Source organism: Bombina bombina, chromosome 2 (genome assembly GCF_027579735.1).
Source record: "Bombina bombina isolate aBomBom1 chromosome 2, aBomBom1.pri, whole genome shotgun sequence".
NCBI classification, from domain to species: domain Eukaryota; kingdom Metazoa; phylum Chordata; class Amphibia; order Anura; family Bombinatoridae; genus Bombina; species Bombina bombina.
Window position 1 is genome coordinate 121,001,791 of NC_069500.1, and position 26,241 is coordinate 121,028,031.

General features: G+C 43.9%; 1 protein-coding gene across 1 annotated transcript in view; it reads left to right on the forward strand.

The window, feature by feature from the left end:
- The window catches only part of LOC128648522 (F-box only protein 4-like), a 200,549-nt gene that overhangs the window by 163,421 nt on the left and 10,887 nt on the right, over positions 1 to 26,241 (forward strand). The window contains exon 6 of the mRNA XM_053701241.1: positions 9,365 to 9,540. Coding sequence (XP_053557216.1) covers positions 9,365 to 9,540 — 176 coding nt within the window. The remainder of the gene's footprint in view (positions 1 to 9,364; positions 9,541 to 26,241) is intronic.

Below are 26,241 nucleotides of genomic sequence, written 5' to 3' on the forward strand. Positions count from 1 at the left end.
ACTTAATATACCTTTCAAGGGGCAAACTTTATTTGGGCCCGGTTTGAAAGAAATTATTGCTGACATTACAGGAGGTAAGGGCCACGCTCTACCTCAAGACAAAGCCAAAGCTAAGGCTAGACAGTCTAATTTTCGTCCCTTTCGGAATTTCAAAACAGGAACAGCATCAACTTCCACTGCACCAAAACAGGAAGGAGCTGTTGCTCGTTACAGACAAGGCTGGAAACCTAACCAGTCCTGGAATAAGGGCAAGCAGGCCAGGAAACCTGCTGCTGCCCCTAAGACAGCATGAACCGAGGGCCCCCGATCCGGGACCGGATCTAGTGGGGGGCAGACTCTCTCTCTTCGCCCAGGCTTGGGCAAGAGATGTCCAGGATCCCTGGGCGCTAGAGATCATATCTCAGGGATACCTTCTAGACTTCAAATTCTCTCCCCCAAGAGGGAGATTTCATCTGTCAAGGTTGTCAACAAACCAAATAAAGAAAGACGCGTTTCTACGCTGTGTACAAGATCTATTATTAATGGGAGTGATCCATCCGGTTCCGCGGTCGGAACAAGGACAAGGGTTTTACTCAAACCTGTTTGTGGTTCCCAAAAAAGAGGGAACTTTCAGGCCAATCTTGGATTTAAAGATCCTAAACAAATTCCTAAGAGTTCCATCGTTCAAAATGGAAACTATTCGGACAATCTTACCCATGATCCAAGAGGGTCAGTACATGACCACAGTGGATTTAAAGGATGCTTACCTTCACATACCGATTCACAAAGATCATTACCGGTATCTAAGGTTTGCCTTCTTAAACAGGCATTACCAGTTTGTAGCCCTTCCATTCGGATTGGCTACGGCTCCAAGAATCTTCACAAAGGTTCTGGGTGCCCTTCTGGCGGTACTAAGACCGCGAGGAATTTCGGTAGCTCCGTACCTAGACGACATTCTGATACAAGCTTCAAGCTTTCAAACTGCCAAGTCTCATACAGAGTTAGTTCTGGCATTTCTAAGGTCGCATGGATGGAAAGTGAACGAAAAGAAGAGTTCTCTCTTTCCTCTCACAAGAGTTCCATTCTTGGGGACTCTTATAGAAGACAGATTAACAAAGCTTCTAAATGCATGCCGTGTCCTTCATTCCATTCAACTCCCGTCAGTAGCTCAATGCATGGAGGTGATCGGCTTAATGGTAGCAGCAATGGACATAGTACCCTTTGCACGCCTACATCTCAGACCGCTGCAATTGTGCATGCTGAGTCAGTGGAATGGGGATTACTCAGATTTGTCCCCCACTCTGAATCTGGATCAAGAGACCAGAAACTCTCTTCTATGGTGGCTTTCTCGGCCACATCTGTCCAGGGGGATGCCATTCAGCAGGCCGGACTGGACAATTGTAACAACAGACGCCAGCCTACTAGGTTGGGGCGCTGTCTGGAATTCTCTGAAGGCTCAGGGACAATGGAGTCAGGAGGAAAGTCTCCTGCCAATAAACATTCTGGAATTGAGAGCAGTTCTCAATGCCCTTCTAGCTTGGCCCCAGTTAAAAACTCGGGGGTTCATCAGGTTTCAGTCGGACAACATCACGACTGTAGCTTACATCAACCATCAGGGAGGGACAAGAAGCTCCCTAGCAATGATGGAAGTATCAAAGATATTTCGCTGGGCAGAGTCTCACTCTTGCCACCTGTCAGCAATCCACATCCCGGGAGTAGAGAACTGGGAGGCGGATTTCTTGAGTCGCCAGACTTTTCATCCGGGGGAGTGGGAACTTCATCCGGAGGTCTTTGCCCAAATACTTCGACGTTGGGGCAAACCAGATATAGATCTCATGGCGTCTCGCCAGAACGCCAAACTTCCTCGCTACGGATCCAGATCCAGGGATCCGGGAGCGGTTCTGATAGATGCTTTGACAGCACCTTGGAACTTCAGGATGGCTTATGTGTTTCCACCCTTCCCGCTGCTTCCTCGATTGATTGCCAAAATCAAACAGGAGAGAGCATCAGTGATTCTAATAGCACCTGCATGGCCACGCAGGACTTGGTATGCAGATCTAGTGGACATGTCATCCTGTCCGCCTTGGTCTCTACCTCTAAGACAGGACCTTCTGATACAGGGTCCATTCAAACATCAAAATCTAACTTCTCTGAAGCTGACTGCTTGGAAATTGAACGCTTGATTTTATCAAAACGTGGTTTTTCTGAGTCGGTTATTGATACCCTGATACAGGCTAGGAAGCCTGTTACCAGAAAGATTTACCATAAAATATGGCGTAAATACCTATACTGGTGTGAATCCAAAGATTACTCCTGGAGTAAGGTTAGGATTCCTAGGATATTGTCCTTTCTACAAGAAGGTTTAGAAAAGGGTTTATCGGCTAGCTCATTAAAGGGACAGATCTCAGCTCTGTCCATCTTGTTACACAAGCGTCTGTCAGAAAATCCAGACGTCCAGGCATTTTGTCAGGCTTTAGCTAGGATCAAGCCTGTGTTTAAAACTGTTGCTCCGCCATGGAGTTTAAACTTAGTTCTTAACGTTTTACAGGGTGTTCCGTTCGAACCCCTTCATTCCATTGATATAAAATTGTTATCTTGGAAAGTTCTATTTTTAATGGCTATTTCCTCGGCTCGAAGAGTCTCTGAATTATCAGCCTTACATTGTGATTCTCCTTATCTGATCTTTCACTCAGACAAGGTAGTTCTGCGTACTAAACCTGGGTTCTTACCTAAGGTAGTCACTAACAGGAATATCAATCAAGAGATTGTTGTTCCATCCTTGTGTCCAAATCCTTCTTCAAAGAAGGAACGTCTTCTACACAATCTGGATGTAGTTCGTGCCCTCAAGTTCTACTTGCAGGCAACTAAGGATTTTCGACAAACGTCTTCCCTGTTTGTCGTGTACTCTGGTCAGAGGAGAGGTCATAAGGCTTCGGCTACCTCTCTCTCCTTCTGGCTTCGTAGCATAATTCGTTTAGCCTATGAGACTGCTGGACAGCAGCCTCCTGAAAGAATTACAGCTCATTCTACTAGAGCTGTGGCTTCCACTTGGGCCTTTAAGAATGAGGCCTCTGTTGAACAGATTTGCAAGGCTGCAACTTGGTCTTCGCTTCATACTTTTTCCAAATTTTACAAATTTGACACTTTTGCTTCTTCGGAGGCTATTTTTGGGAGAAAGGTTCTTCAGGCAGTGGTTCCTTCTGTATAATGAGCCTGCCTATCCCTCCCGTCATCCGTGTACTTTTGCTTTGGTATTGGTATCCCAGAAGTAATGATGACCCGTGGACTGATCACACATAACAGAAGAAAACATAATTTATGCTTACCTGATAAATTCCTTTCTTCTGTTGTGTGATCAGTCCACGGCCCGCCCTGTTTTTTAAGGCAGGTAAATATTTTTTAAATTATAATCCAGTCACCACTACACCCTTGGCTTCTCCTTTCTCGTTGGTCTTTGGTCGAATGACTGGAGGTGACGTAGAGGGGAGGAGCTATATAGCAACTCTGCTGGGTGAATCCTCTTGCACTTCCTGTAGGGGAGCAGATAATATCCCAGAAGTAATGATGACCCGTGGACTGATCACACAACAGAAGAAAGGAATTTATCAGGTAAGCATAAATTATGTTATATACACACGTTTAGAACACATTCCTCTATGTGCAGAACATTGGAATGTGAAATATTTACACTAAATACACAGTATAACACCTTATTATATATGAATATTGATTGTACATGTTTTTACCTACTTCCCCGCAAAGGGCTCCAATGCACTTAAAAATGTGTCTATATGTGTGTACATATGTATTTATGTGTTTATATGTATATATATGTCTGCAAATACATATATACATATATAAATAAATATGTACACACATATACAAAATACTAAATAAAGCACCTTTCCTAAACATCCAGTGAGTGCAAGTTTCATCTATTCTGTATATATACAGTATATATATATATATATATATATATATATATATATATACATATATACAGTGGATATAAAAAGTCTACACACCCCTGTTAAAATGTCAGGTTTCTGTGATGTAAAAAAATGATACAAAGATAAATAATTTCAGAACTTTTTCCACCTTTAATGTGACCTATAAACTGTACAACTCAATTGAAAAACAAACTGAAATCTTTTAGGTGGAGGGAAGAAAACAAAAAAAAATATAACTGGGGATGTAGCTGTGTTCAGAATTAAAGGATTACTTTCTGTTATAATTTTTAAGCTAAACAACTAACATATTAAAGTTAATAAACATTAATTAAAACCTACTGACCTATATTTTCTCCAAAACGAAGTTTCATAACGTTCTAAAAGTTATATCTTTTATTCGCCGATGATGTCACGTTATCCTGCCCACTATTTTCAGCACTGCATGTTCAAAATACTTAAACCAATAACTTTGTGTTTAAAGCGCCATTTTGAAACCTAGGTATTGTAAGCGGATTGGTACAGAGCAAAGGATACCCACGGAGTGGGTTTGGAAAACAATTACATTTGCAGACAAGATTTCTGATATACGGTAGAGATATGTTAATGAAATGCTATTGATAAAAAGCGTATTTGGGGTAGTTAGTTAGTAGCAGACATAGAAAATATTTACTTACAGTGTCCCTTTAATCAATCACATTCAAAATCATGTTAAATAGGAGTCAGTACACACCTGCCATCATTTAAAGTGCCTCTGATTAACCCCAAATGAAGTTCAGCTGCTCTAGTTGGTCTTTCCTGAAATTTTCTTAGTCGCATCCCACAGAAAAAGCCATGGTCCACAGAGAGCTTCCAAAGCATCAGAGGGATCTCATTGTTTAAAGGTATCAGTCAGGAGAAGGGTACAAAAGAATTTCCAAGGCATTAGATATACCATGGAACACAGTGAAGACAGTCATCATCAAGTGGAGAAAATATGGCACAACAGTGACATTTACCAAGAACTGGACTTCCTTTCAAAATTGATGAAAAGACAAGAAGAGAACTGGTCTGGGAGGCTACCAAGAGGCCTACAGTAACATTAAAGGAGCTGCAGGAATATCTGGCAAGTACTGGCTGTGTGGTACATGTGACAACAATCTCCCGTATTCTTCATATGTCTGGGCAATGGGTAGAGTGGCAAGATGAAAGCCTTTTCTTACGAAGAAAAACATCCAAGCCAGACTACATTTTGCAAAAACACATCTGAAGTCTCCCAAAAGCATGTGGGAAAAGGTGTTATGGTCAAAATGTGCCATGCTGATAGACTTATACCCAAAAAGACTGAGTGCTGTAATAAAATCAAAAGGTGCTTCAACAAAGTATTAGTTTAAGGGTGTGCACACTTATGCAACCATATTATTTTATTTTTATATTTTTTCTTCCCTCTACCTAAAATATTTCAGTTTGTTTTTCAATTGAGTTGTACAGTTTATTGGTCACATTAAAGGTGGAAAAAGTTCTGAAATGATTTATCTTTGTCTCATTTTTTTACATCATAGAAACCTGACATTTTAACAGGGGTGTGTAGACTTTTTTTTATATCCACACACAGTATCCCACAAAAGTGAGTACACCCCTCACATTTTTGTAAATATTTTATTATATCTTTTCATGCGACAACACTGAAGAAATGACACTTTGCTACAATGTAAAGTAGTGAGTGCACAGCCTGCTGTCCCCTCAAAATAACTCAGCACACAGCCATTAATGTCTAAATGGTTGGCAACAAAAGTGAGTACACCCCTAAGTGGAAATGTCCAAATTGGGCCCAATTAGCCATGGCTGTGTGTTGAGTTATTTGGAGGTGACAGCAAATTTACACTGTTGTACAGTTTACATTGTTTACATTGTAGCAAAGTGTCATTTCTTTAGTGTTGTCACATGAAAAGATATAATAAAATATTTACAAAAATGTGAGGGGTGTACTCACTTTTGTGGGATACCGTGTGTGTGTATATATACAGTATGTATGTATGTATATATACAGTATGTATGTATGTGTATGTATATATATATATATATATATACATACACACATACACAGCAGCACAGTCACAGGAACGAACAACCGACTCAATACCATGGTTAGCCTGTTCTATGGCGATTTACCACCTGGGTGCAGCTTCTTTTAGCCCAGTAATGCTTTTCACAGAGAACTGTCCTGTAGTATATCAGTCTGATCACTGACAAGGCCCAATGAAGGCCGAAACAATCGTCTGGGGTTGCTGTGTTCCTTGTTCAGAGAGGAATTGCCTGGTATTTCGGTACTGGACTGACCGTAATAGGCAGGATCAGACTGATATACTACAGGAAAGTTCTATTCTGTGAAAAGAAACTAGGCTAAAAGAAGCTGCACCCAGGTGGTAAATCACCATAGAACAGGTTAACAATGGTATTGAGCCAGATGTTCGTTCCAGTGAGTGTGCTTCTCTCTGTGTGTATTTAGTCTCCCTATGGGAAAAACAGACGTGGACTCCTTGCTCAGTGTGCATAGAGGAACATGGCTACACCTCACTGACGAGGCCCAATGAAGGCCGAAACGATCAACTGGGGTTGCTGTGTTCCTTGTTCAAAGAGGAATTGCCTGGTATTTCGGTACTGGACTGACCGTAATAGGTGGGATCAGACTGATAAACTACAGGAAAGTTCTACTCTGTGAAAAGCATTACTGGGCTAAAAGAAGTTGCACCTAGGTGGTAAATTGCCATAGAACAGGCTAACAATGGTATTGAGCCAGTTGTTCATTCCTGTGAGTGTATATATAAATAAATAAATATATATATATAAATATACCATATATAAGAGGGGCTTATTGAAAAATATACAAAAAGCCAAAGCGTGACCAGGCTGCACAGAAGTCTGTTTATTTAAATATAATACAGCGAAAAAACAGGTGTGGTGATATTCCACTGGAAATTACTCACTACTAGCACATAATAAATTTAAAGCAGAGAAATGGCAAACAGCTTTAGTCAAACCAACTAGCAACATTGTCTCAATCACAGTAAAAACACTTTTTCATTTATTGTGTTACATTCAAAGGAAAGAAAGACACAAAGGGGCCTATTTATCAAGCTCCGTATTTATCAAGCTCCGTGTTTCGGCTCACCAGAAACACCACTTATGAAGCAGCGATCTAAAGATCGCTGCTCCATAACCTCTCTGCCTGCTCTGAGGAGGCAGACAGACATTGCGGGAAATCAACCCGATCGAATACGATCGGGTTGATGGATCATGTCCGACAGAGGGTTGATAAATCGGCCCCATAGTCTCTTTATGTACTGAGGGCACTTAGTGCTTTCGCACGCCCCACAAAGATACTTTCCAGGAGATCCACTAAGTAAAAAAGTTTTTGCGGCTTTACTCTGAGCACATAGTGCAACTGCACGCTCAGATAACTCAGCTGCATTATTATAGGATAACTAAACAGTCCTGCACTGGTAATTCCAGAGAGGATTCACTTACGGATCCACAGCTTCCCAAATGAACAGGTCTGTCCTTTTGCAAAATGGTTTGTCTTGCTGATGAATAAAGCTGTCAGACATAAGCTTTGGATCCGATGGTAGTGCTGACTGCACTGCATTGTAGACTTTGCTGTTAAAACACAAAACTCTCCGTGCTGTGTTTATTATACTTGCTTCCAGACTCTAGTGCATGCTATTCTTAGCATCAAAACACTTTTCCAGAGACTTGAGGGTACACGGTAAACAGAAAACTGCTCACATCTGTGACTTTTCCTCTGCGGGCTGATGACGTGTTTTGCCCCTCCCCTTTTGGGTTTACACGGGGCTTCGTCAGAAAGCACTAAGTGCCCTCAGTTCATAAAGAGACTTTGTGTCTTTCTTTCCTTTGAATGTAACACAATAAATGAAAATGTGTTTTACTGTGATTGAGACAATGTTGCTAGTTGGTTTGACTAAAGCTGTTTGCCATTTCTCTGCTTTAAATTTATTATGTGCTCCTAGTGAGTAATTTCCAGTGGACTATCACCACACCTGTTTTTCGCTGTATTATATTTAAATAAACAGACTTTTGTGCAGCCTGGTCACGCTTTGGCTTTTTGTATGTTTTTCAGTAAGCCCTTCTTATATATAGTATATTTTTATATTATGATTGCGACTGCTAGCACTTAATTCGTGTTTTTCACATCTATAGTCCCATTGAGAGTTCTGCCTTATTAATATAAATTTATATATATATATATATATATATATATATATATATATATATATATCTACACATACATATACCTATTTATACATGTATATATCTCTATTTGCCTACATTTTTTTTCTAACACCTGAGATCTTATATCTTTGATCCCTGATAAAAGGAAAGAAAGACACAAAGTCTCTTTATGAACTGAGGGCACTTAGTGCTTTCTGACGAAGCCCCGTGTAAACCCAAAAGGGGAGGGGCAAAACACGTCATCAGCCCGCAGAGGAAAAGTCACAGATGTGAGCAATTAAAATTTTTTTTTATTATTAGATAGTGTTTACATTAAACTTGACACATGAGCGCTAAACTCGACACGTGCAAACACCTGCAACAAAACCCTTTTCGCTCGCCCATAACTGTTAGCGCGCCACTCGTAATCTGGCCCAAAGTTGGCTAATTCCGTCATTGTACCTAAAGGCCAAATATTATAACAGGCACGAACAATTCCCTTGATTCAGTGGGGAATTGTCTAGTATTTTTGAGGTGGGCAATTCTTCTACATGGGATCAGATATATCTGTTAACTATATAATGTGTGGTGCTGATTCAACAGTTAAGCTTAAAGGGACAGTCTACACCAGAATTTTTATTGTTTTAAAAGATAGATAATCCCTTTATTACCCATTCCCCAGTTCTGCATAACCAACACAGTTATATTAATATATTTTTAACCTCTGTGATTATCTTGTATCTAAGCCTCTGCAAACTGCCCCTTTATTTCAGTTCTTTTGACAGACTTGCAGTTTAGCCAATCAGTGGCTGCTCCCAGATAACTTCACGTGCATGAGCACAGTGTTATCTATATGAAACACATGAACTAACAGCCTCTAGTGGTGAAAAACTGTTAAAATGCATTCTGAAAAGAGGTGGCCTTAAAGGTTTAAGAAATTAGCATATGAACCTCCTAGGTTAAGCTTTCAACTAAGAATACCAAGAGAACAAAGCAAAATTTTTGATAAAAGTAAATTGGAAAATTGTTTAAAATTACATGCCCTATATGAATCATGAAAGTTTATTTTGGACTAGACTGTCCCTTTAATTGAAAAATAATAAAAAGCTTTGAATGGGTATAGTTGGGATCAGGCTGTTCTCTAGCAAAGTGCACAGTAGAAAATTGTTTAAAAAAATTATATCTACAAGGAGTAGTAGTCAAATTAATGTTATGTGTTAATGTTTTAGGACACAACCGTGAAGATGAAATTGCTCGGATTTTAGCCATGACAGACCCATTGTTGGGACCACAGAGAAGACCATTTTTGGTTTTATCTTGTGTTACGCAGCCTGGACATAGCAGAATTCCTGCACTTTTTATGGCACATGAGCTGTGTCTTAACAAATTAAATCGACCATGGATGGTAAGACATATATTACACTATATTTATAGAGATTATAATTACAGTGGTTGTAAAATAAAGCATTATAGAAATATCTACTGAAAAATCACCACCAGCCCCCAGAGCAAACCGTTTTTAACTTTTGAATAGATTAGTGATAGGGACAATGAACTGAATAACCATCTTCTCTATAAGCTATACTGAGATATATAGGGCAGCTGGTGCATGCTATGTGTAGCCTATAGGGCAGTTAGTATGGTAGCTAATTAATTGCCCTGCACATTTAGTTAAAAAGGAAAACTTAGTGCAGACTAGTACTAAGCACACATCTCCTCTGGATGTGTATACAAAATTGCAGAAAACAATAGTGTTTAGTGTCTTTTTTTTTTTTTTTTTTTTTTATAAATAATTTTTATTTTATTTTCATTATAAAGTAAGCTTGACAATGACAAGTACAGAGTAATCAACTCACTGCATACATACAGATATAACAGAAGTCATGATAAAAGTATCTCCATGAACAGTCGTAGGTAATATCAGGTATATAACATAGTTCTCCAGGGCACTAAAGGATACAGAATGAGCTAGCAGTTTTGACCACACCTGACTGTTATGATTGGTGCAACAACATATTTCAAATGTGGACACAGTAGCATACTAGGATCGACCAGTCAACTTAATGAGAACCTTCACCATGTTTATCTTAACTACCCAAGGGGCCATTTGTGACACTTATCTCCAAGTGAGGGAGAGAACTCCTAAGAGAAAGGAACTAGAAATGGAGGGGGGGTGTTAAAAGGCAGGAAGGGAAGAGATGAGGAGGGGGAGGGGGGGGGGGAATGAATGCAGAAGGGTAGGTTAAAGTACCAGGAGAAGAAAAGAGAACTCAAGTTAACTAGCACAGACCAGGGGGAGCAAACGTAGGCCACTTACCGGGAGCCACAATAGGTATGTATAAGTTGGGCCTGTTACAGAAGCATTAGTTATTTTGTTGTGAAGAAACTTATTTCCCAGCAGCAATGCCTGAACCAGCCAAGCCAGCGCCTAAGAAGGGCTCCAAGAAAACTGTAACAAGTATCATTTCATAAAGGGTTAACTCTGTTCAGTTTTGAGAAAACTATTTTCTGAGGCAGGTTTCCTAGCATATTGTGTACTGTAATTAAGTTTGTGATAAGCATTCACTGCTAGGTGATAAGAAGGACTCAATTGTTTTCTTGTGTGTACTTGTTATCTGCGGTGGCCTGTCCAAGGGCTTTGTCTAAATGTGTGATGGGGGATTTTATGCTTCCCCCCCTGGGAGTGCCCTGTGTGCATGTAACCTAAATAAAAAGCAGGCTGGGCATCCCAGTCCTCAGTTCTTGGTTGTCCCTCAATCGCAGCGTTGACTCGTTTTTGTGGGCAGAAGGGTATCCTAGCTGTACTACAGCTAGGGGGGATTATTCTACATTTGCGAGACTCATATAGAATACTATGGAAAGCAGTTTCTCCCCTCTTCAGCAATAGGAATCCAGGCTACTAAGCGGTCCATCTCTCAGCGAGACTAAGGGTAACCGTAACATTTGGCGGCAGCGGTGGGATTTTTCCTGGATTTCCTAGGAGAGGTACAGAACGGATGGAGAGCGCTTACGAAAAATTGAAGCGTACAACCCTAAAGGATTTACTTGAAAGCAGAGGGGGGTACGCCAGCAACCGGCCGAGGAGAGAGCTGATCGCAGAATTGACCGAACTGGATCAGAGCTTCACAATGGCGGAAACACCGACCACGATTAGTGACGAAAAAACCAGGATTGTTCGGGAGAGGCTCTCACTGTACGGGCCGAACCCCTCCATGGAATTGGTACAGCAGTTGATGGCGGAAGCGGACAAGGATATACGAGAGACTCGAGCCCACGAACTCAACCTAGCGAACGCACACCGCAATGCTGAAGCCCCGCAGGTAATCATCCCTGTCGAAAATGCTGGGAGGCCCAAGATACCCTATGCGGCATTTCGACCCTTCCTAGAGAGCGAGACAGGGATTGATGAATATTTGGCGGACTTCGAAAGGCAATGTGCCCTGCACCAGATTCCCAACAGGGAGTGGCCCACGATATTGTCTGGGAAACTATCCGGGCGAGCCCTGGAAGCCTTTCGTACTCTGGGTGCTGAGGAAGTGACACAGTATGAGCTAGTTAAGGAGACACTGTTGCGACGGTACGCAGTAACTCCGGACGCGTATCGCCGACAGTTTCGGGGCACGAAAAAGAAGCCTAACGATACCCATATGGAATGGGCGCACCGAATGCGGAGAGCGGCAAATCACTGGATGAGCGGAAGTAAAGCGGTGACTGGTGAGGAAATTTTACAATTGTTTCTCTTAGAACATTTTTATAATGGCATGGAACAGCAAGGGAAGGAATGGCTGCGAGACAGGCGACCTTCTACCTTAGAAGAAGCAGCCAAATTGGCCGATGAACATTGTGACTCCCGTCTTCACGAACCCAGAGAGGTTTACCGTGCACCCCCTCGTGCTGAATTCCGAGCCCCGGTGCCCGCAGGGCCCGCCCGACACTCAGGACCACCCAATAACAGCTCTGAGCGTCCCAGACCGACTTGCCACCGATGCAAGCAACCAGGGCATTTCATGGCTAGCTGCCCCCTTAATACGCACCAGACACCCAGGAATTACAATTACCCCTCTGGGGCATATCGTCCGGCCCGGACCCTCTGTGTTAACCAAGAGGCCCCTATGGAGGAATATTTGGGGCCGCTTCACGAGGCGGACCCTGTATATGCTGCCTCAGATAACCGCCAGCACCATCGGCAGAAGGTATGGCTCGAGGGGCGATCTACCGAGGGATTGAGAGACACAGGGGCTACTATCACGCTGGTACAGAGTCATTTGGTGCCGGAGCACAAGCGATCTGGACAGACTGTGGCCGTTAGAGTGGCGGGGGGGGATGTGTACAAAATTCCAACAGCTAAAGTGCATCTTGATTGGGGAGCGGGAAAGGGGGCTGTGAACGTGGGCATAATGGATAATTTACCTGCCGAAGTACTACTGGGCAATGATTTGGGCCCCATGACTTCTGCCTATGCTCCAGTATGCAACAACGAGGCGGACCCAGTGACTACACGGGCCCAAGCCCGGACGGAGCGAGAACTCTCACCAGTGCGGGAGACACAGGTAAGACCTACCCCGACATTGCCTGACATGTTAGGCCCCATACCCTGGGACACCCCAGATGCTTTCGAGACAGAGTCTAAGACTGACCCGACCTTACAAAAGTACCGGGAACGAGCAGAGACCGGAGGGGGCGGGGCAGATAATGAAACATTCTTATGGGAAAAAGGGAAACTATACCGCTGGACAGAGAAAAGGGGACAGCGTAGGCGACAGCTGGTAGTGCCCCACAAATACCGTCAAGAAATCCTCAAGATAGGCCATGACATCCCCTTAGCAGGCCACCTAGCTGTAACCCGTACCCTACACCGCATTACTCACACGTTCTTTTGGCCAGGGGTACACGCCGACGTTAGAACTTACTGTAACACCTGCGATGTGTGTCAACGAGTAGGAAGGCGAGGCGATCACCCTAAAGCCCATCTAGTAAATATGCCCATTGTAGAGGAACCCTTCAGCCGGGTTGCTATTGACCTAGTGGGACCACTGGCTACCCCTAGTCCCTCCGGTAAGCGCTACATTCTTACCGTAGTGGACTACGCTACCAGGTACCCAGAGGCTGTCGCCCTATCCAACATACAAGCGGATACGGTAGCGAATGCACTAGTACAGGTGTTCTCCCGGGTAGGATTTCCAAAAGAAATCCTATCCGACCGAGGCACCCAATTTACGGCTGAATTGACCCAACAACTCTGGCAGGTTTGCAAAATTAAGTCCCTCCTGAGCTCCCCATACCACCCCCAGACGAACGGGCTGTGTGAGAGGTTCAATGGGACCCTCAAGCAAATGCTCAAGACGTTCACTCAGGAATACCGAGACTGGGAACGCTTCCTGCCGCACCTCCTTTTTGCTTATCGGGAGGTGCCCCAGGAAACGACAGGGTTCTCTCCCTTCGAGTTGCTCTACGGAAGAAAGGTACGGGGACCCCTAAACCTGATCCGGGAGCACTGGGAGGGAGAGATGGAGACTGACGGTGTCCCCATTGTGCCATACGTGCTGGAACTCAGGGACCGAATGGAGCAATTAGCCAAATCCGTGCGGGCTAATCTCCAGTCGGCCCAGAGAAGACAGAAAGTATGGTACGATCGGGGGGCCCGAAAGAGAATCTTTACCATAGGACAAAAGGTGTTAGTACTTAAGCCGGTGAAGACAGACAAATTGCAGGCGTCCTGGCAGGGCCCCTACCAGATCGTAGAGAAAAGGGGAGACACCACTTATGTGATAGCTAGCTGCCACGACAACAATCTTAGAAAGACATTCCATGTAAACATGCTCAAGGAATATTTTGAGCGACCAGAGAACGTGACGGCCGTATGTTGTTCCCCTCAGGAAGGCCCCGACAGTCTACCCATTCCAGACCTATTAGAAAAGAGTCTCCCCACAGGTATAGTGGCTCAGGTTCAGATAGGAGACCGACTTAGCCCCACTGAAAGGGAGCAGCTCAACCAACTCCTACAGTCCAAACACCTCACCTTCTCCCCGAAGCCAGGGTACACTACTTTAACCACCCACCAGGTAGATACTCCGGGACAAGCTCCCTTGCGCCAGGCTCCGTACCGAATCCCCGAAGCAGTTAGGATAGGAATGAAGAAGGAGATCGATGAGATGCTCCAACTCGGGGTAATTGAGCCCTCCGATAGTCCCTGGGCCTCCCCAGTTGTCTTGGTGCCCAAGAAAGATGGGACCACCCGGTTCTGCGTAGACTATCGGAGGCTCAATGAAAAGACTGTGACGGACGCTTACCCTATGCCCAGGGTAGACGAGCTACTCGATCGTATAGCCAGGGGAAATTACCTGACCACTATTGACCTCTGCAAAGGTTACTGGCAGATTCCCCTGGCCCCGGAGGCTATCCCCAAGTCGGCATTCGTCACCCCATTCGGCTTATATCAGTTTAGGGTAATGCCGTTTGGGATGAAGAATGCCCCAGCTACATTCCAGCGCTTGGTGGATAGGCTCCTGGATGGCTTTCAGAGTTTTGCTTGCGCCTACCTGGACGACATAGCGATCCACAGTGAGTCATGGGAGGACCACTTAGCTCACATAGGAATGGTTCTGGATCAGATCCGGGCTGCTGGCCTGACTCTGAAGCCAGAAAAATGCCACTTTGGGATGGCCGAGGTACAGTACCTGGGTCACCGGGTGGGGTGTGGAAAGCAGCGACCAGAGCCGGCCAAGATAGAAGCTGTCGCCAATTGGCCCACCCCCATCACTAAGACTCAGGTCCTAGCCTTCCTGGGCACGGCAGGGTACTATAGACGGTTCGTACCAGACTACAGCACACTTGCCAAACCCCTGACTGACTTGACCAAGAAGAACTTACCTCGACAGGTCCTGTGGTCTCCCCACTGTGAAACGGCTTTCCAGGCTCTCAAAAATGCTCTAATTAACGCTCCTGTCTTGGCGGCTCCAGCCCTTAACAAACGTTTTATCGTCCACACAGATGCTTCCATGTTCGGGCTGGGAGCCGTCCTCAGCCAAGTAGGCGAAGATGGAGGGGAGCATCCAGTTGCCTACATCAGCCGGAAGCTCCTGCCCCGCGAAGTCAGCTATGCAGCGGTCGAAAAGGAGTGTTTGGCTTTGGTGTGGGCATTAAAGAAATTGACTCCCTATTTATATGGGCAGGAGTTCACTCTGGTCACCGACCATAACCCGTTGGTGTGGCTGAACCGGGTCTCTGGAGATAATGGCAGGCTATTACGTTGGAGTTTATCGTTGCAACCCTTCAATTTCACCATTACTTACAGACCTGGGAAACAGAATGGCAACGCCGACGGGTTGTCCAGACAAACCGACCTCAGCCCCGCATAACCAGCGGTCTGGACAGCCTTAGTCTGCCCCGAAAAGGGGTCAGACCGTGTCTGCCAGAGTGTTCCACAGAAAGGGAGCACTGTTACAGAAGCATTAGTTATTTTGTTGTGAAGAAACTTATTTCCCAGCAGCAATGCCTGAACCAGCCAAGCCAGCGCCTAAGAAGGGCTCCAAGAAAACTGTAACAAGTATCATTTCATAAAGGGTTAACTCTGTTCAGTTTTGAGAAAACTATTTTCTGAGGCAGGTTTCCTAGCATATTGTGTACTGTAATTAAGTTTGTGATAAGCATTCACTGCTAGGTGATAAGAAGGACTCAATTGTTTTCTTGTGTGTACTTGTTATCTGCGGTGGCCTGTCCAAGGGCTTTGTCTAAATGTGTGATGGGGGATTTTATGCTTCCCCCCCTGGGAGTGCCCTGTGTGCATGTAACCTAAATAAAAAGCAGGCTGGGCATCCCAGTCCTCAGTTCTTGGTTGTCCCTCAATCGCAGCGTTGACTCGTTTTTGTGGGCAGAAGGGTATCCTAGCTGTACTACAGCTAGGGGGGATTATTCTACATTTGCGAGACTCATATAGAATACTATGGAAAGCAGTTTCTCCCCTCTTCAGCAATAGGAATCCAGGCTACTAAGCGGTCCATCTCTCAGCGAGACTAAGGGTAACCGTAACAGGGCCTATTTGCAATAATTGATGCAGTACAATGATTTCAGTTAAGGACTCAGCTGCAGAGGAGTTTCAATCAGCAACCTTAAGTAAAAATTATTATCATGTGCACCTCCACATCTCAGCTGGCCACCTGTGGTGTGCATCTCCAGGCGGGGCAGGTCATCCCAAGGAAAAGAGGCTGGAGGAGGGGGGGGAAGGGAGGGGGAGGGGTGTGGGAACAAGGAGGAGTCGGGGGTCTCATGTTATGGGAGGGGGGGGGAAGGGAAGTAGGAAAGGGCAGAAGAGGTAGGATGGGGGGAGAAGGAATGGTGGTCAACAGATAGAGACCATTGGAGGCAGAAGTGGATCCTTACTCCAGGGCCAGGGGTCTATCATGGTTGGGGGCCCTATCTCTCAAAGCCATCTGTCTACAATCTTCCTGGTAGTGGAACCAGGGTTCCCAAATTTGCCAGTAATGTTCCTCTCTATCAGCATTAGAATAGTAACTCTGTTCCATCTTAGCATAGACTTGCATTATAGATGTGATAGCTACCATGTCTGGGGGTTGGGTCTGTTTCCAGGCTCTAGCTATTGCTAATTTAGTGGCCGCGAGTACGAAAACTATTAGTTTAGTCAAAGGGGTAGGGATATTCCGCGGGAATATGTGTAATAGGGCCATTTCAGAGGTTAGTGGCACTTTCATTCCGAGACTGAGGCAAAGGGTAGATACCTGGAGCCATATAGGTGTCAGGCTAGGACATTCCCACCATATGTGCAATTCTGAACCTCTCAGTTCGCAACCTCTCCAACATAGAGAAGAAGCTGTAGGGAACATCTGCGATAGTCTAGAGGGAGTGTAGTACCATCTCAAAAATAGTTTCATATAAGACTCAAGAGTGTTCGCACAGTGCAGAGTCTTTTTAGTTAGGGTCATAGCAAGATGAAGGTGTTTGTCAGTGATTGGTCTGGATAAGTCTCCTTCCCAAGCTCTAAGTTGCCAGGATCTTTCTTTATTTGTGGATGACTGTAGTAGGTTGTAGTGGAATGATATGATTTTAGGGGTCTTAACCTGTAGCTGCCACAATTTCTCCCAGTTGGTCAGGGGTCTAAGGCGAACCCTAGAAAATCCCCAAGACATCAGAAAGGCATATAGCCTGGAGTACTCAAATATGGCCCATACTGGAAGGTCCTGTATGACTGATTTGATATTGTCTGGAGTGACCAAAGTACCTGAGGGGTACAGCTGGGAGACCAGATTGAGGTCCCAATGTCTCCATTGTTGAACATGCGTATCTGGTAAGGCTGCAAGCAAAGCGGGTACTGAGTGTATAGGGGATGGATGGGGAGCGACCTCAGGCAGGTTTTTAAGAGTACGCCACACTTTTAGGTTATCTCTGACAATAACATTTTTAATTCTCAGCCTGTCTAGTTGATAGTCAGGGATCCAGGGCAAATCTGCCAAGTTCAACCCTCTGGGTAGATCAAAATTTTCTATGCTCTTCCATCCCTGAGGTTCTCCTTTGTCTGCCCATGCTGTAATGTGTGATAGTCTGGCTGCCTCATAATATCCACGTATGCTAGGCATAGCTACTCCTCCCCGTTCGTATTTTTTCTGGAGTATTTTCGCAGCAATTCGAGGTCTGGACTTTCCCCATATGTATTTTTGGCCTATAGATTGGAGTGTATCTATCAGGGCACTGGGTACATTGAGGGGGATACACCGGAAATAATAGAGAATTTTAGGTAAAATCGTCATTTTAAAGGAGGCGATGCGTCCCAGCCACGACAATTCCTTGAGGCTCCAGGAAGTAGTGAGTTCAGTGACCTCTTTAATCATAGCCGAATAGTTTATGGTAAGTACAGTTTTTGGGTCAGGGCCCAGTTGTACCCCAAGATGTCGAATGGTAGTGCGTGACCATTGAAAAGAGTATGAGGCTTGTAGAACATCTAATTCAAATGCAGGGATGCCCAGCGGTAAGGCCTCCGTCTTAGTGACGTTGACCTTGTAATAGCTATACGTCCCAAATTTGGAAAGGAGGTCTAGCAACATCGGCAAGGAGCCCAGTGGATTTGTGAGGAATAGAGTAACGTCATCTGCAAATAACGCTATCTTTGCAGTTACTCTCCCAAATTTTACACCATGTATTGGACTTGAGTTCCTAATGGCTTGGGCCAAGGGTTCAATGGCTAATGTGAAAATTAGGGGTGACAGGGGACAACCCTGTCTGGTGCCATTGGTAATATGTATTTCTGGGGAAGCAAATCCCAGGCCCTTAACCACCGCAGTTGGGCAGGAATATAGGGCTTGAATTGCTGTTATAACTTCGTCTGGTATACCAAATTGGGCAAGCGTGCACCATAAGTAGTCCCATCTGACCCTGTCAAACGCTTTTTCTGCGTCTAAAGACAGGGCCAGCATGGGTAGCTTTAGTCGGGATGCCTCCATGAGGATATCCAGTGTTTTTCTGGTGTTGTCCGGTCCCTCTCTGCCAAAGGTGAACCCAACTTGATCGTTGTGTATCACCCCCGGGAGTAGGGTGTTCAGACGATTAGCCCAGAGTTTAGCATAGAGCTTTACATCTCCATTAATTAATGATATTGGTCTATAGCTGTTGCATTGTGAGGGATCTTTATTAGGTTTGGGAATCGGTAGTATCGTTGCTTGCAAATATTCCTTAGTGAACAACCCCGACTCTCGAGCTTCTGAGAAGACTCCAAGGAGGGTTTTACTCAATTCTACCTTGAAGAGTTTATAAAAAGATGCCGGGTATCCATCAGGGCCCGGGGCTTTATTGTTTTGAGTATGTTTGATGGCAAGGCTAATTTCCGATATAGAAAAAGGGGCCTTGAGTGTTTCTTTATCCTCTTCCGATAGACTAGGTAGGTTGAGGCTTTGCAGAAAGTCAACCACCTTCTGAATAGAGGACTCTTTCTCAACCATTGAAGGTTGGAGATTGTATAGGTCTGAGTAGTAGGTCGCGAAAGTTTCTCCGATATCCTTAGGGGATGTGACCAGTGTGGCCCCTCGTTGGAGTGCCAAGATTCTGGCTGCAGCAGTCCTACCCTTCAGTTTATGAGCTAGTAACGTTGAGGCTTTGTTGCCCTGACAATATAGTAACTTCTTGAATCGAATGTAGGATTCTTTCACTCTCTCCAGCTCTCTGTCTGCCAATTGCTCTCTAAGCTGTTTAATCTTATCAGATAGGGAGGCTGATGGGGAGTTTTTATTGTCTAGCTCCGTCTGACGTAGTTCAGACAAAAGAATGCCTAAGGGTGCGCCTGTCTGCCGCCGCAGTGTCGTCTGTCTCCTAATGCAAATCCCTCTCACATATGCTTTCAAGGCAGCCCAAATGGTTTGAGACGGCATACCTGGGGTCTCATTAAGTCTCAAGAACTCAACAATGGAGTTCCTGAGGGACGTCTTAAAGGTTTTATCATGGAGTGCTTGTTTCGGGAATTTTCAACTAGGCCTGGTTGTTCTGGCTAGGTCAGTAGATAGGGTGAAAGTGAGGATATCATGGTCGGACCATGCACAAACCCTGATATGTGACTCTAGAGTCCAGGAGTCAGAGAAAAAGTGGTCTAGTCTCGAGTAGGAGTGATGAGGTCTAGAAAAGTAGGTATAATCTCTGTCACTGTGATGAAGTGCCCTCCAGATATCATATAGGTTATGTTGGATTATGTGTTGGCGGAATTTGTTGGCTGTAGTTATAGTGTATGTATCAATGCTTTTCCCCTTCTGAAGCTTTTTGTCCATTTGGGGATTCCACACCATGTTGAAATCTCCTCCCAGGACTAGGGTTCCAACTTTATATTTCTCAATTTTGGATAAAATTCCTTTCAGAAATTTGGGTTGTGTTTGGTTAGGAGCATATATGTTCACCAAGGTGAACAGAATACCATTGAGTTTGCAGGTAAGTAGTAAATATCTCCCTTGGGTATCTGCCTCTACAGAGATAGTCTCATAGTGAATAGTTCTATGTATAGCAATCGCTACACCTCTAGATTTTTCAGTATGTGAGGCCAGAATCACTGTGGGATATTCTGAGGTCCTGTATGGGGCTTGAGAAGATGCTAGCCAATGGGTTTCTTGTAAAAAAATAACTTGTATTTTAAGATTTTTCATGGTGTTTGTAAGCATACTTCTTTTGTCTTGGGAATTAAGACCCTTAGCATTTAGTGTTGCAAAAGAGATGTTACTGGGAATTGTTGACATGGCGGATCTAATGGTCAGGGAGGGTGGGAGGGGAAAACAGAGTTGAGGGAAAAGTAATGATTAGGTAGAAAACTCACCCCACCTGGATCTGCACACCAAGACACGGCCACCAGACTTTCAGATCAGCATGAGCAGGTCAATGTTGAAGGGAAATGCAGGAAGTCTGTCCCCGAAGGATCTGTACCTATCACTTAGAGTAGGAATAAGGTTAGGTGAAGGTATACGTATTTAGAAACAGGCGTCAAATTAGGAGATAAGGAGGAGATAGGCGGGAGAAGATAACCTGTAGAGACAAGTTTGTAACAAATATGTTCAATTTTTAACTGTGTACAACTAGAAAGTGTCTAAACAAATCTGATGATCCAACGGATCACCAAAAGGAGAAGTGTAGCCGAGGAGATAGACTGACTTCTCCAGTCCCCTTAAGAGGGGATGTCACTAATATACTTAGCGTATATGGGGGGGGGGTGTTATAAATACACCAGCTGGTATAAGTAGATTGACTATCTACGGGGGAGTATGAACTACAGGAAAAACAAAATTAACTCAAACGGTTTGGATTATAAACATATCTTAACATTCAGTGTGCTTGGACTGACTCATACCCTGTTTGCACATCCAAGTATAGGTATGTCTAAATTCAACTTTTTAGAACACATTTTATCAATTATTAGTTAGATCACCTGTCACCTGCACCACGCATGGGAGGGGAGATGCCCACAACCCCTCACTTTTGGGGCAAAGATCGGGGTGTTAAAAAGATAGAGGTGGGGTAGCTAGGAACAGAGTTACTGTCTCTCAAAAAAGTTCCCAAGCTCTCTCATCCCCTGCGCGGAACAGGCACCCAGGCAGGGTACAAGGAAACAAAATTAAGCACAAATACACTTAACAAAATAAATGTTATCATATCAGTTTCGATATTGTAAACAAACATTAACCAGAGAGAACAACAATCAAGTAATAGGCCTTTGTGGTCTGGGAGTGAAATCTGGGGCTCCGGCTCGAATTTTAGGCTGTGAGGTCAGAACAGGTGGGTCAGACCCAGTTTTAGAGGTTGCGAGTTCATTTCTGGCACGAGGATCTGGTGCAACTAGGCCCCACTCTTTTAGTAGGTTGAAGCCTTCTTGGAGGGTGATAATGGTATGTGTTTCTCCATCTTTAGCAACAATCAGTTTTGTTGGGTAGCCCCATCTATATCTTATGTTCTCTGTTCTCAAAATTTGGGTTATATTCCTAAAAGTTCTTCTCCTTTGCAGAGTGTAGCTCGAGATATCTGGGAAAACCGAAATGTGTTGGAATTTGTCTGGTAGCTGGGGTTTGTTGGCCAATGCCCTCATTATCTTTTCTTTATGGGTAAAAAAATGTATCCTAGCAAGAACATCTCTCGGCTTATCTTGTGATACCTATCGTGGTCTTGCCACTCTGTGGACTCTGTCCAGTAGGAAATCTGTCAGGTCTGAAGAGGGTAGTACGATTTTACAGAATTCCAGAATATAAGACTCCAAGTCTTGTGCTCCAATTTCTTCAGATATCCCCCGGAACCTCAGGTTATTCCGTCTAGATCTGTCTTCCATATCGGCCAATTTTATCTCCAGGTCAGAGATCTGTGTTGCTAGACTTTGAGAGTAAGCTAATAGGTGGGCATAGTCCACTGTTAGATCTTCTTGCTTACGCTCCAGGGTATCTGTCCGTTCCCCTAATGATGCGATCTCTCTGCGGAGTTCAGCTGTGGAACCTTTAATTTCTTTGGTTAACGTGTCTTGTAGGAGGTTCATCCTTTTAGTAAGTACATCAACAATAGAAGCTGACACCGCATCAGAAGTGGGGGATTGAGAATCCATGCTATTGTCAGACTCACTTTCGTCTAACATAGGAGTGGAATCTCGGTATACCTGGGTTTTATCAGCCATATGCCCTTTAAAATGGTCCACCACTGTTTTCCTGGGTGGTTGTGACAGTTTCGGCTTTCTTTTAGTGTTTTGAGACATATTCTGTATCTGATCTTCAAGTAGCTGAGTATGGTCACAGAGAAACTAGGAGAAAGTTGCACTCAGATATAGTATAACCGTTAAAGAGAGCAATTTGAGGGTGGTTGAAACATAGTCCCCCTGATGTCAATCTTGATTTAAGTAGCCATGTTTAACAGTTGACTTGCTGGTGGGAAAAGGTGTGCCAACTGTGAAAGTGTCACTATAATGACTTATATGTCACTCTGCAGAGATAGGTGGAACAGGAGCTTTACTATGCACTCTCTCCAAGGAGCCTTGCCCTCACTGGGCCATGACGGTAAAAGGAAAGTGGGTATGACCTGTTGCAATTATCTACAACAGGAAAGGAGTGGAGAGAGTGGATAGGGGGTGAGATAAAGCTACAGCAGCAATTCCTTTCCAAGTAGAGATAGAATTAAGTATTTGGGATCAAGTTATCAAGGCTGTTATGACCTCAGTATTAGCAGATTAAATGAGCCACCTATATCTTTATCTTACCAAGTGAGGAGGCAAATAATCTAAAGGTCCTGTAAAGAAAAAAGGATGTTAAAGCATAGAAAATAAACACTACACTCTGTGGTAAGGAGTCACAGAGACACCTGAGCTGGCGCAGCAGCTTGGATTATGCAAAATATATCAGTCACAGTGAATCAGCAGTCCTCTGTAGAATAAAGACACCTTGATAACTGATATTAAAAGCGTGTTAACAGCTGCTGTGTCAGTTTCCCAATGCTGCCAGTTGTACCTTTGGGGTCTGATTGGAGATTAATATTACAGAGATTATGGAGGTCTCCAGATATATAAATCTAGCAGGGTTATCTAGTGTCCACTTTCAGTGTATATGTCTGAGGTCTGTAATATTCGTGCACAGTTGTGTAGCAGCCTAGATTTTAGTTTGGCCACAGTGTTTTGAGCTTCAGTTTCAGAGAGTCTGTGGTATGAACTGCTTTTCCTGTAAGCAGAAGGGAGTAATCCCCTGTGTAGTTGCTGAAGCGGCAGCGTGAGTCTCTTTAGCTTCTATGAGGACAGCCAGTTGCGACATATATGGGGCCCAAGAAGTATGGGGAAATATAGGACAGTCTTATTATGCAGCCGCTGTGTGTTATCTGAGGTCAAATGGGGCAGCCGACCAGTGTGGCTAGAGTATTGCAATGTTAGTGCCTATCATATAGGAGAGAAGGTCTTACCAGAATATATAGGATCTTCAGTTGCCCCCGATGCTGGCCGCAATATTGACAGTCTCCGCTTGGTTATCTGTCAAAGTCCCGCTGTGAAGTTAAAGATGGCGGAGACTCGCGCCTTTATTTTTTGGCCTCCGGGTATTTTCAGCTGATTGATTCCCCCACAGATTCTATGGCGGGAGTAGCCTTAATTTCTTGAAGTGGCCCAGGGTTATGTGTCTGCTTCGTCCCGTTCTTCACAGCATTCTGCAGGCCCCGGTATCTATGCGTGTTATAGGGCCCTGACACGTGGATGTCCCTTTTTCAGTGCGGTCGCACCCGCAGTAAGCGAATCCACCGCCTTGGTTGGAAGGTCGGTACTTGACTGTACTCTGTCCCTTAGTGAAGTGGAAGCAGCAAGTGTATGGGTATTACCTCCGGAGCGGAGCCCCGACCCTCCGGAGGATAGCTGCTCACTGTCTGCGGATGTAGCGTGGGCCTCCAGACCAACCTCTTTATCCTGATGTAGCCTTCAAGCATATGATTTTACCCACTTTTCAAACGTGGATATTGCTGCTGTGCCCAGGAGTGTCCTCGACAATCACTTTTTAGGTGTATCAGGCAGGGATAATATATTTAATTTCTATATTTGTGCTCACGTAGCAGAGAGCTCTGCAAAAGTGCGTCCACACAGTTTGGCAGTTAACTCCGCCCCCGTGTTTAGTGTCTTTTAATACAATGTTACTCTAGTTATAAGAGGTTAATATGTAAATGTCATTAATATGTCTACATTAAATAGGGGATTCACAAACATTTAGCCATGGACAAAAAATAGTGCTCATTTATTTGTCTACATTGTTCATAGTACAATGCTACCTGTTATTTGCAGATGCAGGAAGTAACAGTTTATACAGTCACCCCCCAGAGGTGGTGCAGTCTATTTTATTTATTTCAGTTAACACTTATTGTATTAGACTGCTGATACTAAAGGCAAGTTGTGGGATGGCCTGGGAGTATTTGGGGCTAGTGACCGTTGGCAACTACAGGCACTTTCCCCAGGCTTTACGTATAACAAAATTGGCACTTAGAAAAGCAACATAAATAAACACAAGTAAATAACCATTTATTTATTTTTGGCAATGGTGGCCATTTTAAGTCACCCTTTTTAAAGATGGCATTTTCAAGATTATGTTATTACTGGAAGCCATGTTAATGCTCCCTCTGTGATGGTATGAACAAAATTTCTTTCATGAGGTGGTGAAAGTCCACAATATATTATGCATGGGATTCAACTCCAGGCCACTAGGAAGACGTAAAGATTCCCAAAACTTTCAAGAGCACTTCTTGCTCCGCACTGGATAGGCTATCTACTGGAAGCAGTCATTTCTGCAGCTGGTAAGCAACAGTGGACAAGGTGCTTGGCAGGTAAGTATGGTTCTTTTGTACTCGCATAGCTCATAGGATATTACCGGGTACATTTTAATGTTACATCATAGCCAGGAGACTTAATTATAGCAAACATTTTAACACACAACCTTATGTGTCATTATTGTCTATGTGTTACTGGAGACTATTAGGGAACAGTAAGGACCTCTGTGTGCACTCTTTATTTTGAATTAACATATTTCATTTTTGCTTAAAATTATTATTGTTCTCAGTTAAAGACTATAATTTCGTTGGCTCATATGGTTTCCATATTCTCCAAGCTGAAGCTGTGCTATTCTTACAGACACTGCTTTATTTAGAAACGGAGCATTTACTATACTTCAATGGTTTGGTTTTCTTTATAAGGGTCATATTCTGGTCAGCTTTGTAAGCGATGCTGTCAATTACGCGGTTAGGCATTTTCTCTCACACTTTATAGCGCGCACTAGCTTCTTACAAACTAGGAGGAGAAGCCGAAGCACGCTACTATGATGCGCTCTGGTATCGGGTTAGATCTCTCCTTATACTGTATCTATAGTATTACTCACTGCACAATCAGCTTTTGGCTAAACGACAGTTAAATAATTTTTTTCCAGCCGCAGAATGCCTGCCTTTTCTTCAGTACACTGAGGCTGACATTCTGCAGTGTTCTCCGTAGTCGCTCAGGAGGGGTAAGATTTGCCTTAGTTTGATTTATTGCAAAATTTTACTGTATACATTATATCAACAGGTGTCCTTATTTTTCCCCTTCTTTATTTTCAGACTTTAACAGTTTAATTCCCGGCAAGTCTCAGTTTGTCATTGTCTCCTATTGAGCCTATATTTACTGCTTTTTATTGAGTATCTGACTGATAGTTTATTGTATACAATAATGGAGCATACTGGAAGTGTCCCCATTAATTTAGATCCTTTAGAGGTCAGATCCCATGATCACTTATGCAAGTGTATTTTTTTGTAAATAAATTCTGATTACTCATGTATGGATCTCCTTATGCAGTCTAATTCTGTCTTAGCCTCTAAAGGAGTATGTCCTCCCTCTGAACTGTACAGGGGAGTTCTTGAAATTTTGCTCCTGGATTTAAAGATTTTGTTTGTTCTACTGTGTCTGAGATGTTGGTGACCATGCCTCCCCCAAGTAAGGGCAAGAGAGTCTCTGACAAACTTTATTTCTGCTGATTTCCCCATTCTGAATCTCTTAAGTTCAGACGTAAGTATCAGTTACTTCAAAAGAAAACAGAAAAAACTGAAAGTCCTTCCTACAAGCGGGTTACTTGTTTAAACCAGCTATTGGTATTTCTTAAGTGGCAGCAGC